The following is a 19,561-nucleotide window of genomic DNA, read 5'->3' as shown; positions in this document are numbered from 1 at the left end:
GATATTCCTGAATTGTTTTTTACTTGGAAAGAAACCAAGCCCTCTTATGTTCACTCTTCTAGCTCTGGTGCTCCTTCACCCTTAAGCAAGGTAAATATTTAATGTTTTGTATTTTTAGCCAAGATGATTTTTCTTGATAAATGGTTACGAAGATGGAGGGTCAAATACTTGTTTTAAGGAACCCAACTATCTTTGTTTATATGCTAATTATCAGTGAGAGCCATTTACAATATATAAAATACAAATATGCAAACCAATGTACAGTATATGTTATTGCACATTAAATGTTTTGTTTCTCCACCAACTAAATTTATCTATGCCACCTTTGAAAATGTATGTATCATGGTGTAATGAAAGGTAATATGCAGTATTTGCATACTGTGATGCCATGTAAGTGCCCATAACAATACCGATAATTGCTTGAGTTTTGCTTCTTTTTGCTTCTTTGTAATACTCTATTCATGAGTTTGTGGACTGGAAGTCAAGTTATTGGATAAAACATCTATGTGTATGTAATTTGCCCTAAATAGTCTTGCTTGGCGGGAGGCACCTAATTGGATGGGCATTATAGTTTGAGACATGCCGGCTGCAAATCCATGAGTTCAGAGTATTTATTGTAAGTTCTGAGTAGATGCAGTTGTACTGGAGGGCTTAGCTATAAATACAGTAATAGATTCTGTAATGTGTTCTGAATGGAAGCTTGAGGCATAGAAGTATGTGTAGTGATCTGTGGGCTTTTAATATAGTGGTGCTTAGATGTTCGTTGTATATCTGTTCAGTTGTGTCAAGAAAACATGGATTGTTTCAGGCTCAGGTTGATGAAAATTGTTAAAACTTTTCAAGTGATTAATTTCCATTAGTCCAAATGATAAAGTTGGTGTTATAATGTACTTCAGGTCTCTGGGTGTGTGAACTGAGGAAGTATTGTTTCAGATCAGCCATGAAGATATTTACATACTGTGATGTAAATTTGCATACTGAGTGCTCATGACAATTCCATTAATTTAAAGGTACATGTTACTGCCAAAGTAAAGTAATTTTAAGCAAGTACAAAGTGACAGAGTTTAGTAGGTAGATATACTATAGTCCCAAGCAGAATGATATTATTGATGGCTTGCAGTCCATCCTTGTGGGGAGGGTTGGTTTATAGGGATTCCATACCCATAGTGTCTAGGGTGATGTTCTCTGCAAGGATGTGGGCAGAGCATATTTCCCTCAGGACATAAATTGTATCTTGTCTGAGAACTGAGTCCATAGGTGCTCCACCTGTGAAGATTCCAGTGCTGGAGATAATGGGCCATCCTGGGTTATTTGGTTTATATATTTTGGGTAGTTGATAGTGCCTGGTCAAGGTTCATGGAGTGTGTACATTTGATAAATTCTCCAATTAATTTGTATAATTCTTTCTGATATCATCTGTAGATAGGATTCTGTAAAATGATGTGCTATAAGGTTGTTTGTTTAGCTTCCTGTAAAGAATGTCATCTCTGAACTGAAACTCTTTATTGAGCTCTCCATCATGACCCCACAATATTTTCTAAAATTGTCACTCTTGATTCATATCCTACCAGTGATATTGAGATTTTTGTCCCAATGTGTTATCACTTTACCATTTCTTGTTTGCCACTTTCTTGAACATTCACTCTGTTTGGAAAGAGACTTTTGGAACTCTTCACAAACTGCTTCAGTTATCCAGTTCTTGAATAATGGTTATTACAATAGAATATCACAACCTCAGATCATTTACAAATAATTTAGTACCACTGATCCCCTAAAGATGCCACAAATATCTTCCTTCCTTGCTTGATTTCTTTTTAAACAAAATATGTAGTGTTCATCAATCAGTCATCCTTACGTTATCTGCTTGTTGGTGCTCTTATTCTTGATAATGCTCCTCCTTCAGCAAGGCATGTTCTTCTCCATGTTTTAATAATTCTTTCTACTAATTTACCCAGATTAGTTAAAGATCCTGAAGTTTTGGTTTCTCCTATATATTAAGATTGATTGTCTAGCAAGAAAGCTGATTTTAGTGTCACTTTGCACATTTTATGAGCCTTATATTTGAGTTCCTTAAGAACCCTTGGCTGTTTGCCAACCTGGTGACTTGTTAATTTTTAATTTGTCAATTAGTCCTAGAACTCCATTTGTTATTTCTGTTTCACTTGGTTCTTCAAATGCCATAGCTAAAAAAGCCTTGGGTGTCTATCCAACATGTATCACTGTGAAGACCAAGGCAAATAAGTTACTCAGCTTCTCTGAGGTTTCTATTCTATTCTTCTCTGGTAATACTTTCATACTACTATAATCTAATAATTCAGTCACACCTTTGAGTTAAAACACGTTACTCAGACTAAAAACAATTTAAATAAGCTAAAAACATATTAAACAATATGAGGAATTAAAAACCGATTTGAAATTTTTTAAAGTTTTTAAAATATAAATAACAGTCTTTGGTTTATGTTGAGGCCAAAAGGCTTTGGTGAACAAAGACAGCGAACAAGTATAAAACAATACTTGTTTTACAAATATATATATATATATATATATATATATATTTACAATCTGAACAAACACAAATGCATTTATAAATTAGCTGAAGACATTTTTATTTAGGTGGCCATTAGGTGAGTGAATTTTACTTCTGTTTTGCTGTATGCTGTCAATGTATTATAGGTTTTTTCTGGTTTTAACTATGTGTTTTTAATTTATGTTTTGATATTAATAATATTTAATTATTTTTTAGCTTTTGTAATCAGTGTTTTTACTTAGGTCTTTTTGAATTATTGTAACCCGCCCTGAATTCCCATTGTGGGAGAAAGGCAGGCTATAAATCCTTGAAATAAATAAATAAATAAATAAAATTAGTGTCTATTTCACATATATATGCCTTTACATTTTTAAAACATTTAATACTTTGGTGCCTAAAGATCTATTTGTTGTTTGTTTTTTAAAAAAGCCTAATTTTACATAGCGAGAAAGACACCCAATCTCAGAATGGCCAAATCCTTTATAATTACCTGCATCCCAATTTTGTATATAAATATTTGATTGAGTGATGCGACACCCTGGAAACAATAATAATACTTGGTAAAGTGAAAAGACCACACTTGCCCTGGCAGCTCTTGGAGATCTCTGATTCATGGGGTTGATGTAGGTCAAAGTTGTCTTCAAATCAAATAACAGCAACAAGGTGTGATTTTTTTTATTAAATACATGGGACTACTTAATTCTAAAAGTGATTACAGTGTGGTATTTTCCTTCAGGGATCAAAGCATAGGTATTGTTTTCTCTGCTTGTTTTGAAGCAAAACTTATTTTAAAACATGTTTAGTTTCTAACTCTTGGTATGTATAAAGAAAAACCTCTCTATCCTGTATAATTGACCCTTGATGGGGACATATGGTTGCTTAAAAATGAAAAATTTGACAGGGTGGTTTTAAACACTAGATTTGCACAAGAAAGGAATACCCTTGTCTTAAAGATCTACTGATGAGATCTTTTCCAACGTGGATGTTATCAAGATGCCAATTTCTATCAGGGCAAGGAAATTCAAGATCATGTTTAGCCAGTGATCCCCAGATAGTATCAAGCTGCTGTGGATAGGGAAGAGCTCAGCAGCAGTACAGTATTTTAAACTGCTGACAATTCTGTGACTTCTTTATCTCCCTGATTTGGTTTGTAACATAAACTTGGGTGTGCTCTCTTCTCTTCTTTATGGGCTAGCCCAGGGGTAGGCAACCTGCGGCCCGCGGGCAGGATGCGGCCCGGCAAGGCCTTGGGACCGGCCCCGCCCGGTCCTGCTGCCGATTGCTGCCGGAGCCTTTGGCCTCTTGCGTGAGGGTGTGGGGCCTTTGGCCTATCAGGACGAGGCGGGCAAGGGGGGCAATTGTCTATAGAAGCCTCAGAAATATGCATTTATATTAACATTTTTTTAAAAATCAGCAAATTTTTTCACGTGTCCTCCATTTTTTTAAAAAAAGTGCCCTCCATTTGAAAATTTTGTCCTACGTTTGTCCCGGTTTATTTATTTATTTCATTTTTTTAAAAAAAATTATTTAATTATTTATTTTTTGGCTTCGGCCCCCCAGTTGTCTGAGGGACAGCAACCCAGCCCCCGGCTCAAAAAGGTTGCCTACCCCTGGGCTAGCCAAAGTAACAACACAGTTCTAACCTGGCAGGCTTTGTTGTAGTAGTAAAAGCAAACAGTGATATATAAAATACTACCACTTTGGGTCAGACGATATATTACATTCATCCTTGCACTTGCAATCTTTCTTTTCAAAACAGTGATGTTATGGAGTCCAATCTAGGCAGGGGCTCTGCCATAAAAGTACAGGGGCTCTAACTATTCCCAATCCCCTGTTATAATCTGGGTCAGACTGCTTAATTTTTGCTGTTTGTGTGGAAGCAAAGGCTCTCTTTGAAAGGCGGATCACTAGATATTAAAGATGACACAGTTCATATATCAGAATGCAGATTGTGCTGAAAATTGAGATGGAGTGGGGGCCCACCGACTACTAGGGCACGCTGCACCTTAAAGAGCCTCCATCCCTAGTTCCAAAGAAGCTGGTATCAGCATGACTCTGACTCTTGGGTCTGCCCCTGTCACATTTTGTGTGACCTTTGAACTTCTTCCTTTTTAAATATCATTGAAATAAAAATATTGGAAGTAATATTAGGAGGTAACTTTGGTTTGTAAAAAGATTTATTTTTGAACTTTAAACCTTTATGAAATACAGAAACACAGCACTCAGCTTATCTGCATCCAAGTTTAGTGTTTTACATAAGGAATATATCTTTTAATTAATTAAATAGAATTAATTAATGTTTAATACTGGGATGAGAATGCCCTACTAAACAACAAACATGACATCAAGAAGAAAGATCTATTTTCTACTGGGAGCTATAATATTTAGTATGGATTTTAAAATCCTTTTCCTCTGGAGGAAAAAAACAGAGATGCTTAAAGCTGCTGCTATTAAAAAATAAAGTAGATATTCTTTGTGTCGCTATATATTTATGAGTTTTTCTTGTACAGTCTTCTCCAGCCACAACTGTTACATCTCCTAATTCTACCCCAGCAAAAAGTATTGATACATCTCCTCCAGTTGATCTCTTTGCAACTTCTTCGACAGCTGCTCCAGTCAGGTTAGTTTCTCAATAATTAAAAGATTCTATTTAAATGTACTGGGTTCAAAGATCATTGATGTATAGAGAATTGCCTTCTTTAAAGATACTACAGTATAAGCTGTCTTTCATACAATTTGGAAGACACCTTCCACTGTTCAGGTGGAGGTGCACAACTTATTTTGCAAAGATGCTATATATTAGGTCCAAAACATGTATATGCATGTTTAATGCACCCCCTCCCATGCACTCATGCATCTTCTGCTTCTAATTTTATCTTGCTTCTTGAGGATACTGTCACCTGTAGAAGCTCACCTAACAGGCACAGAGGAGAGGGCTTTCTCCCATATTGTTCTCAGACTGTGGAATACATTCTCTTCAGATTTAGGATCAATTCCTAATGCTGCTGTTTTGGAAAGAGTGTAAAGACACATGTCTCCCAACTGACATTTTAAACTATTTTGATGTTTATTGATTAATTTAATAATTTTAATACTTTTAGTGTTTAATTTGTTTTTACTAATTATTTTTAGCCAGCTTGAGTTTGTGTGTTTTTTATTGGAAAGGCAAAGTAAGTGCATGAGAAAGTACATAGAACAGAGAAGGAAATGACAAGAGGGTCTGCACCTTATCCAGGTGTGCCACAAAGTCTTTCTTCCTTTGTTGCTTGTAGCAGCCGTGCTGTAGATAAATTACCTATAGGTTACAGGATTGCGACTGTACCAGGCTGTACCACATAAGTACTTGAGTTGCCTTCCTGGTTATTTTCTTGAATACACCGTTATTATCTTTGTAAATTCTTTTCATACGAGTTTCAACCCTTTCAAAATTACAAGATTTTTATGTCTTATTTTCATAATAGTGCTTCCAAACCTTCCAGTGATCTTCTAGATCTTCAGCCAGACTTCACATCTACTACTGCACAAGCAGCGTCAGCAGCTTCTGCTGGGGCAACTTCATGGGGAGGTAAAAACATTCTCATCTCAGATTTCTTGAATACCTTGAATTGGGATAAGGCCAGATTTGATTGTTGGCAGCATTCTTTCTTCACTGTGCTCCTTTATTTCATTTCTTCTTCTTTCCGTCTTTCTTCTAGCCATTCTGTAGACTTTATGAAACACTTCATATTTCATTTTGCATGTGTTACAACTGTGGTATGAACCAACCAAAGCTGCAAAATCATCAAACTACTTTTTTTGCTAAGCTTGATTTCATATTATCTAGGGAAATAACTATATTTCTACATGTGGCAGAATCATTCCTGAAAATATCTAATACAAGGGCCATTGAGTTTTTATAAATGTACTGTAATATTTAGAGTAGGCACAAAGTAGGATTACTTTTCTAAGGGTTCAGCAGCCACTTGTTCTGGTCTTGCTAATTTAATATATCACTTCATGAAAACATAGTTCTCAGAGTTTCTATGCTTGACTAGTTCTAGGTTGAACTGAGGCTATCTGGAGATATCAACAGTGGCCTGTAGAGCAGGGGAGGGTGGAATGAAGATGCCATATCCACTGCTAACTCACCAGGGGGACAGGGCTCATTTATGTCACTGAGCTTCATTTACCACAATGGACATAGAAGGAGTGGGATGAGGTTCTGGTGTCTTCTTCCTGTTATTATTATTTATTTTATTTCTACCCCACCTTTCTCCCAAAAAGGGACTCATGAAGGCTCACAATACAAAACACATTAAAACAGCATGTTTAAAAACAATTAAAATAACCTAATTAATAGACTAAAAGGTCAAAATTTAAAACATACAAAAGCTAAAAACATAATTTAAACCAATCCCCCTCCCCCATAAAACCAGGCTTGCATGATTTTAAAAAGCTTGCTTGAACCGGTAAACCGGGAAGCTGTTTCAACAAGGGAGATTATATGCTCCCTATAACTGGCTCCAGTCAGCATTCTGGCTGCAGTGTTTTGAACCCACTGAAGTTTCCTAACAGTTTCCAAAGGCAGCCCCACATAGAGTGTGTTACAGTAGTCTAAACAGGATGTAATCAAGGCATATGTCACTGTGGCCAGATCTGACACTCAAGGAATGGGCACAGCTGGTGCACTAGTTTAAACTGTGCAAATGCACTCCTGGCCATTGCTGAAACCTGGGAATCGAGGGTCAGAGTGTTGTCCAGGAGCACACCCAAGCTGCGAGTCTGAGATTTTAGAGAGAGTGTAACCCCATCCAGCACAGGCAAAATCCCAATTTCCTGACTTGTCTTACGACTGAGCAGGAGCACCTCAGTCTTGTCTGGATTAAGCTTCAATTTGTTTGCCCTCATCCAGTCCATTACTGACAGCAGACACTGGTTCAGCACAGAGACAGCTTCCTTGGAATCAGATAGAAAGGAAAGATAGAGTTGGGTGTCATCCATGTACTGATGACATCACACCCCAAAACTTTGGGTTTCATGTAGATATTAAATATAATGAAATAACATGGGGGACAACACAGAACCCTGTGGGACCCCACAGATTAGCGGTCAAGGAGTTGAACAGGAGTCTCCCAACACCACCGTCTGGGTCTGCCCCTCCAAGACAGACAGGAATTACTGCGTAGCAGTAACCCTAAATCCCATCTCAGGAAGACGTCTCAGAAGGATACCACTTCCACTTTATCATCTCTTGCTAGGAAGAATGCTTCCAGTGCCCGCTGAGGAAAAGTCACTCAAGACTAGCATTCTTGGTGTGCACCTCTTTGTTTGCATTTCAAACAAATGGATATATGAGACAATAAAAACTGGATTATAAAAAAATCATAGTACAATGTTAGAATTTTTTTTTTTAACTGAATTTCGTCAGCTTCCAAAACAGATAAGAAGCCTGGAAATTTACAAGGACAGGATCATGACTTGAGAAAAGCAATAACTACAGCTTCCAATTTTGTTTTAAACATATATACTGTAATATTACTTTTCTAGCTAGAGTGACAATCTGTCATGGATTTGACTAAGCATTATCTTTATGAAACTTGGAAATTTATTGCAGTACAAGAAACTTTAAGATCAGAATAATAGTCCTGAATTCTGAATTTCTACAGTTACTATTATTTCTTTCCATATTTCAGTTATTCCATTATTTACTTTTATATTTCATACCTTATTTCATATTTCAAATGCTATGTTGTATACAAATCTATGTTGAAAGTTTTTCTTCTGGCAAGTCTGCAGTGAATCAGTCTATGGTTCAGTCCAAAGTGTTCTCCATTTCTGCTAATCATTATATTGATTAGAATAATAAAATGCTGATACTGAATTGTGCTCTCATTTTACATTTGACTTGCCTATAACGAAATCCCTATATCTCTAACTATGCTGGGCTTTAATTCTCTCCTTCTGCAGAAATAATGTGAGATTTAAAACTTGAATGCCTTAAATTGCAATTAAATATGCAGCATTCTGGAACCACCATGGAGGCTGCTCAGAAAACTTTCTAACACCTATTAAGACTATTCAAGTGGGAATATGAAACAAATAGGAAATGTAGAACTCATATACCATTTAAAAATAAAATTTGTTGGTAAAGATTCATAAAACAACTATTTTGTTGTGTGTCTATGACTAAATTGCATAGATAGTTTGTTGGAACCTCTTTTTAAGCCTTTCATATCTGGGATATTTTAGCAGTAGAAGGGAATTAGGAATTAGATACCAAGGGCCTGAACAAATAGGCCAAAATAAAGCTGGTTTGGGCCACTTTGGAGGTATGCTGTTTAAGAGGCCAGAAGCTGTGCCAAAGCTGGGCTCCAGCCCTTAGGACTGGAGCATGGCTTTGGTGCTGCTTCCAGCCTCTTAGAATGCATGCATCATTTAAACAGCACACTTCCAAAGTGACCTGAAGCAGCTTTTTTTGGCCTGTCTGTTCAGGCCCCAAATTAACAGTCTGTCAACTTCTTTGTTTCAGTGCATTTGATTGATATATGGGTCTCATTAGTGGCTGTGGAGGAAGGCAGCAGGAAGCAAAAACAGCAGCATGGAACAAAAACTGACTACCAGCCACAAAATGACACAAATGGACAAAGTTGAATCCAGGAAATAAAAATATTTAGGATTTAAGCCATTCTAGATAGGGTAGAAATGAGCATGACTTATAACAAGAAATGTAAAGGCCAAAACAGATGGCCGTATAGGGCAGCAATGGCAAACCTTTTTGGGGCCAAGTGCCCCAACTAAAAGTTTTTCCGGGGGCGGGACTTCCAGGGTGGGACTTCTCCCCCTGCACTTTTCCTGGCCTCCAGTTGTATCTGGAGAGAATGCTGCTCCTTTTTTATGTCTTTTCTGCAATGGTGGCGGTTTTTCAGTGCTCCAGTAAATGCCATGCCACTGGAGCGTCGCAACACTGCCCACCGTCTGGGTGGGCTTGCAGCGTGACACTGGCTTGGGGGCATCGTCAGGGCGTGCATCATCTGAAGCCCATGGCCCTATGCCACCCCAAAGCCAGCTGAAGCTGCCAGTCTGTTTCACCCCATAGTCAAAACTGAATTAGATGGATTTATTCTAGGTAGTACTAATATTGAATTTTAGCCATAAGCATGAATTAGCCTGATTTTACACAGATGCTCCACAAAACACCCTTGGATTACCTGTAGAGTGCACAGTATAACAAGCAATGCCATACCACAGCACATGAGCCTATGTTTTATTCTGTATCTATTTAATTACAGGTTGTGTAGCTGGCTTGTGTGGTCATTTATTAGATTTTAGAAGATGACATGGATAAAATACCTATGTTTTCTTTCATTTCATTAATTTGATACTATTCACTCAGCAATGTGTGATTCTATCATCTTTGAGCTTACAAACCAGTAGACATTCATGCTACAGTAGAGCAGTGGGTTCCTGTGACATGACTGTTCATATTTTGTGTCCTAACAGGGGTCTTTGAGCAAATGTGTTTTATACCTTTTCATAACATTTCAGACTGTGCCTGAGGGAAAGTAGCAGTTGACTTCTAGTAGTACAAACCGGCTTGTGGTAAATAATGCCAGTAACAGGTTGTGGCATGCCAACTCCCTCCATGCCAAGGTCTACATGCCCTCCAGTTAAAGAGTGGGGCCATGCACATATACATTCACATGACTCTTCAAAATAAAGTATAGTGGGCCCTTGGTATCTGCTGGGGTTTGATTCTGGGACACTCCATGGATACCTATATCCATGGATGTTCCAGTCCCATTAAATACAATGACATAGTAAAATGGTTTGCATTATATAAACTGGCAAAATTAAGGTTTGCTTTTGGAAAATACATTATATCCATGAATGCTTGAATCCATGGATAAAAAAATCAGTGGGTTTGGAGGGCTGACTGTATTCAGTATCCCTTTGAACTCTGTAACTTCAAAGACAGCCAAAATGGTAAGCTACGTTCAGGAGAAGGCATGGAGAAAAAAAGTCTTCCCTCTCACTTTCTTTCTATCTCTCTTTGTCTTACTCTCCCCTCACTAGAGATTTTCTCTTCCACTTGCAGCTAGGGCTGGATAGTGGGATATCCCTAAAAGATAACTGATGGTGGCAGTAAGGTCTGGAATTAGTGCCTGTGCTGGCATGGGTTTTCTGGGCATTACCTAGGGTTGATGGCAGTGGCTACACAGCATTCTTCTCTCTTATTTTTTAAAATGTTAATCATGTTAGCTGAATAGGTATATATACATACCTGGTTATGGAAACTCAGGATATAATTGACACTGATCGTCTGCACAGGAGTAAAGTCCCATTTAGATGTTAGGAAACTGAAAAACTTGAAACATAAGAAGGGGACTATGCTATCCCTATCCTCTTCATATGATCCCACTGCCTTTAAAGTGTGGATAGGCTGCCTTCCAAAGAAAAGAGTCTCTTTCAAGCTTGGAGGCTTTTCATGTGATCTTGTTATATTTTATATATTTGATATATATTTGATATTTATATTTGATAAACACATGCGGTTAGAGGGCTGGAAATGGGAGTTAACTCTCTTCTGCCCCTTGCAGAATTACACTACCCTATTTCATGGTGCCTGAATAGCCTCTTTTTGTTTTGCTGCAAAGGAAACTGGAAATGAGATAGTGATAAGGGTATAAAGAACATTTCTTCTAAAACAATCACTTTAATAACAGCAATTTACTTCTTCTAAGCAGAACTGCCAAAGCATTAGTTCTTCCTTTGCCTTTGGACTAGTAAGCAGAATGGGGTATCTTTACTGGATAATCTTGGTCTCTTTTGTTTTACATGGTGAATATATAGAGAAAACCAGAAAATAATTGCCTGGCTATCTGAAATCACTGCATAAGAACAACCTCTGGCCTATTCAGATCACTCAGAGAAGCATGTTCTGATAGATTGTGTAATGTACTAGAATCTAACAAGAAAAATTCTATTAACTTCACTTCAATGGTATTGATTTACAATTTTTGGGTTGGCCTTGATAGCTAAACCAAATATTGTGTCTTCTCCAGTTTTGCCCTGTGGAGATTGGTGCTGGGAGAAAATCCTCTGAGTACCTCACTTCTAGAAAATCCAGCTGAGCCATTTGCTTATCTGGCCATTCAGGCCTTGTCTGCACAAACCAAAAAGTCCATCCCTGCTCTTCTGGTGGTGTCTTGCTTGGACAATGCACATCCCAAACCCCCATTCTGGTGCAGGCAGCTCAGACAACGTTTGGCACAATCCACACCAGAAATGGGTTAACAGCCTTAAATTAATTTTTTAAAAAATATACCCATTTGTCCAGAACTTCTGGGAAGGTCCATGTCATCACAGCTGTCTTCACAGTCATCACCACCTGGCCATCTGGCTCATCTGCGGCACCTGCAGCCTGCTCATTCTGAGGTTTGACCAAGGTGCCCAGCCATGTTACCTCACATGCAAGTGACTCACAGTGGATGGCCCAGTGGGATGCCCATGCAGCCAGCCACCACAGCACAGGAACAGAGGCCAAGGTAACACGGGCAGGGCAGGGTGGTTGTTGTGGGGCCAGGATACTCTGGGCTGTCCCTTGAATATCCTGGCCAATGCAGACAAGGCCTCAGAGGGAGGTCAGACAACCTCCTTTAAGCTGGAAATGGGCATACATTTCTGGGCCTGAATCACTATATTTTTTAAGGTAGTCATGGGTTGGATGAAGCTGTAATAGAAAGAGATTCAGAAATTTCAAGTCACTTAAGGAGTTTTTGTTTTTAGGAGCTTTGGAAAAGAAAAGCAGCCTGCATCACATAAAACCATACGCAAGGTGGCATACCTGGAATTAGAGCAGCATCCTCTTGATTTGAAATAGTTCCACTTTGGCAAGGAATGACTTCTGGATAGCATGGTTGTTGACTCTGGCAGTTCTGTTAACTCTCTTATTTCTTTACATTGCTATCTTCTAATGGACAATGTTGCAGATCTCTTGGGAGAGGGTGAGTAATACTTGATTTCTAATGGTTTCCTCCAGTTCAAATTTTGAAATATACAACTAGTCTAGGTCTGCCTCTTTCTGCCCTTTCTTTCTTTTTTTTTTTTTTTTTTGCAATGTAGTGTTAGTTTGGGTTCCCCTCCCCCTCTCTTCTGCTCACTATTTCCATTTGATCTTCATATATGGACACATGTAGACAGTTTGGCTGCGCTTTCTGGTGTTACCTCTGAGCCACAGATTACAGATCCATTTGCACCAGAGCCCACTCCAGCTCCTGCTGCAACAACTGAATTAGCAACTGCTTCTTCTTCTGCAACTGCACCTGTTACTACTGCTACCGAAGTGGATCTCTTTGGAGGTTAGTTTAGCCTTGCAGGTTCTTTTCCTCTTTTTCCCTTTTCTCTTTAGTTCTTCAATTTAAACAGGGAGGATGGCTAACTAGTCTTCTTAGCGTCACTAACAGAATTAACATAATGTAATTCTTCTGATACCTAGAAATGTCAGGAGAGGCCAATTCCTGTATTAAATTCTACAGAGGTGGAGCTGCTTTTGAGAATAGATCCCAGGGAAGCAGTATGGAGGCCAAACTATACAAGGCAGTAAATGGGTTGGTTTTTTTTACATTACACAAATGTCTTTAATTATTTATCAGGTTTGGGAACATGGGAAAAGAAGGGCTGCCCTTTTCCCCTGTGTTGAGGTTTCAAGAGAAATCACACCTTTGAATCTTCTGTTCAATGCAAGAAGAAAGGTTCCCTGGATAGACAGGATGTACTGTATCACCTATGCTATTGATTCCCAAACTGTTGTCTTCCAGGTGTTTTGTACCTCTCCCAGAATTCCAAACCATTGGCCAAAATGGCTGAGACTTTTGGAAGTTGAACTTAAAACACCTAGGGGACCAGAGCTTGGGAATAATTGAACTATGCCATTTAAAGGGAACTGGAATATACCTTGTTGGGATATCATACCCTTAAATTGGTTACAATAAGAACTATGGGTGAATATTGTATAGGCATTTCCTCTACTAGGCTTCGACTAAAGGTCCAATGTTTGCAAATGAATGGCTGCCACCATCCATAGTGTAACAATGATCAGCCGTGGTCCATTTGTAAGACTTGGCATATTTCATGTGTACTGGTTTGCATGCAGTGGAGCTATAATCATTGGTATGGCTCAGTAGTGCAGGATCCCACAGGCTGGTAAATTGAGAAAGAGAAGCTCAGCCATTCTGTACTCTGTTTTGTTATATGTATTCCACAAGACAGTATCAAGTGATGAGGAGATTGCTTAGGATAAACAAAGGCTGCTGCCATACTGCAGAATTAATGCAATTTGACACCACTTTAATTGTCGTGGCTCCATCCTATGTAATCCTGGGATATGTAGTTTGTTGTGTCACCAGAGGTGTCTGACAGTGAAGGCTAAATATCTCACAGAATTCCAAATCTCATAAGTCTTGAGCCTTGGCAGTTAAAGCTATGTCAAACTGCATTAATTCTACAGAGTAGATGCAGCCAGAGTGTGACCTGCAGAGTAAGTTGTGTAATTATATTCAGTCCATATTTAGTATTTTAATATGGCTTTCAATGCACACTTCCTGCTTACCTTATCAAAATAAAATATTTGAAAATGAAATTTTCTCAAATAATTATTGGGACAACTGCCATACAGTTTGCTGAATTGTGTCAAGTGAACAACAACAACAACAAACATAACTGTTTTAGTTATGAACTGAAACAAAATGAGAACTTGGCAGACTCCATTTCCTGTTGCTCTTTTCTGGTTCTTTTGCTCTTCAGTAGATTTAAAACCAGCTTTAACATGTTCTTTTGCAGTTCAGATGCATGTCAACATGAGCTTTATAGAATAGTTGGCATCAGTATTTTTTTTTGTGTTTAGGTGTTTGTCTAACAGCATGTAGAGCTTTCTGTGCTTGGGAAAATTGTAAATAAACATTTTCTTTTTAGGTTCTTGCCTAGCATACAAAATTATGATTGCTAGGTTGCAATTCAAAGCCCTCTTTTCTCTTTAAAGTTCCCACAGTCTTGATTTCTTCAATTTCTTCTCTTCTCCACTACACTCTATGCCCACCTTTCGCTGGCAGCCACTGGAGTAAACTGAATTCCAATATGGCAATATAGCAGTGTAAAGAGGATAGTAGGTCATAGTATTATAAGAGGGAAAGTGAGAAAAGCTACTGCACCCTCCTGCACCATTGCTATGGGGCAGGAGTCTCAGAAAGATTAGTTGTAGCTTTCCCCATGGATCATATCCATTTTGTGGGTTAGATGTCTTCTATACCAGATCTAGTCAGTGCCTCTTGTTTCTCCACCATCACTTCCATTACCATCACATGGGATTACTAACTGGTAAGGAGGCAGTACTGAATGCTCTGAAAAATGCATTTGTGCCATTTATACAGAGACATGTATTTCCTTTCAATAGCTGTCTCACTAGCAATGTACTTGACTTTGTTGTTGCACTTTGGGAAGTGGGAGTACTAATATTTCAATATCCAAACCATGTATAAACTGCAAAATGCCATTAATACCATATATCCCATGATTCTTGTATCCAGCTAGTGCAAGATGGGCCTAGAGTATCAGGATAATTTGGGCCCATTACTTCTGGATATGACTGTGAGAAATGTTAACAAAAGTAATCATTGTACAATTTCACTTTTAGCAGATATCCCATGACCTCATGTTGTGTGGATGAGGTTTGTCTTGGAGATAGGAATACAAGAAAAAAGGATGTCAAACTGGTTAAGATTGCACTACATACAGTGTATACTTAAGCCTAAATTTAGTGGTTAGACCCCACTAGAGTACAACCATTGAATCAGCGAAAACTTGGTAAGGTAACACTTACAGTTTCTGCATTGTTTCTGGTTGGGACTAACAATTGGATTTAGTCCTTGCAGTAATCCAGCTCATTAAGGAGAAAGCTTGAGTCAATTGTTGGGATATTAGCATTATTAATACTCTGTTCCAAGAGATACTCAGTCCAGCTGGACATCTTCCTTCTGCTGTAAAGTCAAGGAGTGTTGTGGTTAAGAGTACAAATAACAGATCTTTTGGTGTAATTTAATACCTATGTCTTAGGAAATGCCCTAAAGCTAAAGTTACTATACAGATATTAACAAGAGGTTCCTGACAGAACAGGAAAATATTAACATCTCAGTTATTCTTGATTTATCCTCAAAGTTTCATAGAGTCCATGAGTGTATTTCTTTTTTATTTTCTCTGAATGTTATAAAGCATGCTGTTCAGAACCCTTATACAATGAGCCTCTTATCACCATTTGCTACCCTTCATATCTTACCTGTAAGCACAGGTTATCTTTTGTTAAGCTCACCTAATATGAATAAGTTGATTTCAACACACATGTCAACTTTAAAAAAAAAACTATTGGTGCCTGCAAAAAGACTCACCCAAATGAATCCCAGAACATAATACCCTTTGATTTGTATAAGGGAATCTTGTATGCCATTTAACTTAGTTCTTTTACTATATTTTCTTCTTGTTTTTATTCTCCTTAATTTCGGTTCCTAAAACTGCACTCAAGATGCCTTTGCAGCTTCTCCTAGTGAAGCCCCTGCGGCACCTGAAGGGGCGGCAGCACCAGCTACCCCAACCCCTGTAGCAGCAGCTCTTGATGCATGTTCAGGAAATGGTGGGTCCCATCTCATTAGCTAGTCAGTCATTTGTCTTGTGTGTTGTATTTATTAAAAGAAACTACATGGCAGTATATTTTGTCTTCCCCCTCCACCCCCACTCCTCCTTTAATATTCTCTCTTGAGTGTCTAAAGGTAGTCATTCTGATCTGTCAAGCACAACCCAAATTTCTAGACACCAGAGCATGTATCAGCAAAATGTTTGCTAGTGCTGAAAATGTGAACAGTGCTGAATGGTGCATGTGAGTTGATGGGATTTATCTGTAATTGGTTTCTGTCCTTTTATAATGAAATTGCTAAAACTTTGGAAGCCTTTCCCTCAGTGTGACAAATGCCATATTTTAGAGGAAGTAAAAAAACTCTGTATTTTTAATCAGTCAGTAAGATGCTGTAGACTGAAACTAGCTATCAATCTGTGCCTTTCTGTTGTCTGTCTATGAAATGTACTATATCTGTGTGTATGGTTTTTAATCCACATTGTATGTGGTTTCTCTCAATCTCCTTCCCTACTGATCCTTTATATATGTGTATATTTTGCCCTCTCCTTTTACAAGACCCCTTTGCCCCATCTGAAGGCAGTGCAGAGGCTGCTCAAGAGCTGGACCTCTTTGCTATGAAGCCAACTGAGACCAGCGTTCCTATAGTTACCCCTACAACTAGTGCAGCCACTCCAGTTCCCGCAACTACTCCTACTCCAGCTGCAGCTGCCACCATGGCCCCTCCAACCCCTGCTACAACTGCTTCTACTACTACCACTACCACTACTGCTACCACGTCTGCTACCACCACCACTACCACCACCTCTGCTCCTCCTCCTGCTCTAGATATCTTTGGTGGTAATTTGTTTTTAACTCTTTTAAAAATAAAATTAAAATATACCAGGGTTAATTGGTTTTTCTTAAGATGTATAATATATGCAAACGCAAATAATGTTTTGCATGTATACTGTATGTGACAGCTCCTTTTGGAAGGAAATACAAACTCCAGGTTGAAGCTGGAACAAAAAAAAAAATGAGAAGGCTTATCTCCTAGAAATGAGTTAAAGACATGTATGTTCTTGATCTTAGATTTGTTTGACTCTGCACCTCCTGAAGCCCCTGCAGCACCTAAGCCAGATGCTACTCCTAGCATAGACCTGTTTGGTACAGGTAAAAAAAAAAAAACAAATATCCTTTCCCTTTAATGTTCCAAACTCCTTCCTCTCTCAGTTGCTTTGCTGTTTGGTTGGTGGGATTTTTTTGTAAACTGTGAGCATCTCATCCTTTCTGCAATCTTCACTTTTCTGCTTCATTTTTCTTTGATTTCTGGAAGATACTTTTTCTTCTCCACCAACTGGAGCTTCTCCTGTGCCTGAGAGTTCTCTCACTGGTGATCTCTTATCTGGTGAGTGCTTGTTACTTCTTACATTTCCCCCCCATGTGATTTATGACTACCTTCCCAAAACAGATATTTTAAAACTACTCTATTGATTTGGTGAAGATTTTGTTGGCAACTTTAAAAAAAAAAAGCAGCATCAATAACTGAGCTGATCTTTGAATTGCTCCTCATGCCCAGTATTCTGTTGATATTTGAACAATGCACAAAACAAAGTTTTTGAGAGAAAGATAAATTCAATGAGGTCCCATTGTATCCTACCAGTTGTCATGGAGACTCTGTGGCTTTATGCAAAATGCTTATCCCATTCAACCTCTAACCCCATACACAACAGCTTTGATAAGAGCTACTAGCCTATAAGGCAAGAAAGGTTGTAAGGAAAAGTGAAGAGGGTAGTGCTAACCATACTTTCTTAGAATCCAGTCAAACTTGCCTTACATTTGCCTTTACATCATATGGCAAATGTTGTAGGAAAAATGTGGTATACCTTAATAATTACAAAGAAGGTTTTGAAGGGGCTTGAATACACAGATTGCATTTGGAGGGTCACCGAACAGATGACATAAATGAGCCATTACCACAAGATATTTCCATGGGAAAGTTCACACATTTTCCTCTCTGCTGCAGGATGTAGATTTATGCTGGAAGTCTTGGGTGGATTGGCCAGAAATGTAAAATTTATCTAGATGTCAATTAATACTGTTCAGTTTACAGATTTCACAGATGGTTTTGGAGCTTGGCTTGGGTTTTCATGCTCTATAAAGTTAAGGCTGCTTTATGATGCTCAGTCTCATGTTTATTTGTGCTTTAGCATAAGCTGTTTTAAGTCATCTCTAAGTGTTCTGCAGTGTGTGATTTAAAAAGAAGAAAAAGAATAATGTAGTAAAACAAGGGGAGGTCAGGGTGGGATGAATTTCCCCTTTCTCATAACAAAAGTTCCACATGACACCTACTAGGAATGTGCACCACTGCCCTTCATCCCTGTTCTGGAGAGCACACAGAAGAGATAAAGATATCCAGATTCCAACCAATATCTTGAGCTTTTTTTCCTCCTCACACCAACTTTGGGAAAAAGGAGAAGGAACTTCAAAGAAATATTGATTGTTTGCATGATGTAGATCTGTGCAATTAAAGGGGAGTAAGGCTGCACTGCTCCTTGTCCCCAACATTTTTCCACCTGTTTTTTCTTTGTATTCATAAAGGTTTTCACACAGCTGGGAAGCCTAAACCTCCTAATCATGTAGAAGAACCTCTACATGTGCAACAAGCTCATTTTTCAAACTTTTTGCCATTGCCTGGAAATTTGGTACAGAGCCCAGATAACAGGCATGGTGATGGGGACAGGGACAGTAGCATGTTCCTCCTATTCTTTAATTATGTATATGAAGAGAATGCAGATGTGAAACAGAATCTTGTGGCGCCCAAAACTTTGGTTGACTTACTGGATTTAGACTGAATGTAGTTTTAAGCCATGGTTTAAGGTTACATGAATGAATCTGCTTAAATGTTAGTCTCATCCCCTCTACCAACATTTAAACCAAAGATGGGGGCAGGGAACCTTGTCAAGGCAAAGACTAAATTCTGTTTCAGAAAGGTGGTATTTGCCCACATTACAGTGATATATGGACACAAAGGGAAAAGTTTATCAAAAATGCCACCAAAATTTAGCTTAAAATGGCTAGTAATTAAGCCATAGAAGGAGTATTTTAATTTGCTGGAATAGGAGGAGGAGCCTGCATAAAAGCTGAGGAACCCTAGCACACCACACCACATCACCACCAGCCCCCCAACACACATTACGGTGTCATGGGAAAAGTTTTGTTGCAAAGTAGAGAAAATTAGATTGGAATGGGGTTGGAATGGGTTTCCCGCAAAGCCAGATTCATCCCCAGTGCCTAAAGTTCTGTATCCCTGAAGATTTCTCAGTTCCACCCACACTTAGGGAACTTTGGTAAATTCATACAAGCTAGTAAACAATGTTCTAACCCTAGTGTACTTGAAA

At 38.5% G+C, this 19,561-nt stretch overlaps 1 protein-coding gene across 11 annotated transcripts in view; it reads left to right on the top strand.

Annotated features, from left to right (window-relative positions):
• The window catches only part of LOC121917460 (clathrin coat assembly protein AP180-like), an 87,892-nt gene that overhangs the window by 45,107 nt on the left and 23,224 nt on the right, over positions 1-19,561 (top strand). For 3 of the 11 annotated variants that reach the window (XM_042443442.1, XM_042443449.1, XM_042443443.1), the window contains 9 exons: positions 63-90; positions 5,038-5,147; positions 5,989-6,092; positions 12,496-12,510; positions 12,703-12,864; positions 16,077-16,184; positions 16,740-17,021; positions 17,253-17,333; positions 17,497-17,568. In XM_042443442.1, coding sequence (XP_042299376.1) covers positions 63-90; positions 5,038-5,147; positions 5,989-6,092; positions 12,496-12,510; positions 12,703-12,864; positions 16,077-16,184; positions 16,740-17,021; positions 17,253-17,333; positions 17,497-17,568 — 962 coding nt within the window. The remainder of the gene's footprint in view (positions 1-62; positions 91-5,037; positions 5,148-5,988; positions 6,093-12,495; positions 12,511-12,702; positions 12,865-16,076; positions 16,185-16,739; positions 17,022-17,252; positions 17,334-17,496; positions 17,569-19,561) is intronic. The other 8 variants (XM_042443447.1, XM_042443450.1, XM_042443448.1 and 5 more) reach the window with 6 other exon arrangements.

Source organism: Sceloporus undulatus, unplaced genomic scaffold, assembly GCF_019175285.1.
Source record: "Sceloporus undulatus isolate JIND9_A2432 ecotype Alabama unplaced genomic scaffold, SceUnd_v1.1 scaffold_19, whole genome shotgun sequence".
Taxonomy (NCBI): domain Eukaryota; kingdom Metazoa; phylum Chordata; class Lepidosauria; order Squamata; family Phrynosomatidae; genus Sceloporus; species Sceloporus undulatus.
This window is presented reverse-complemented; position numbering and strand designations above follow the sequence as displayed.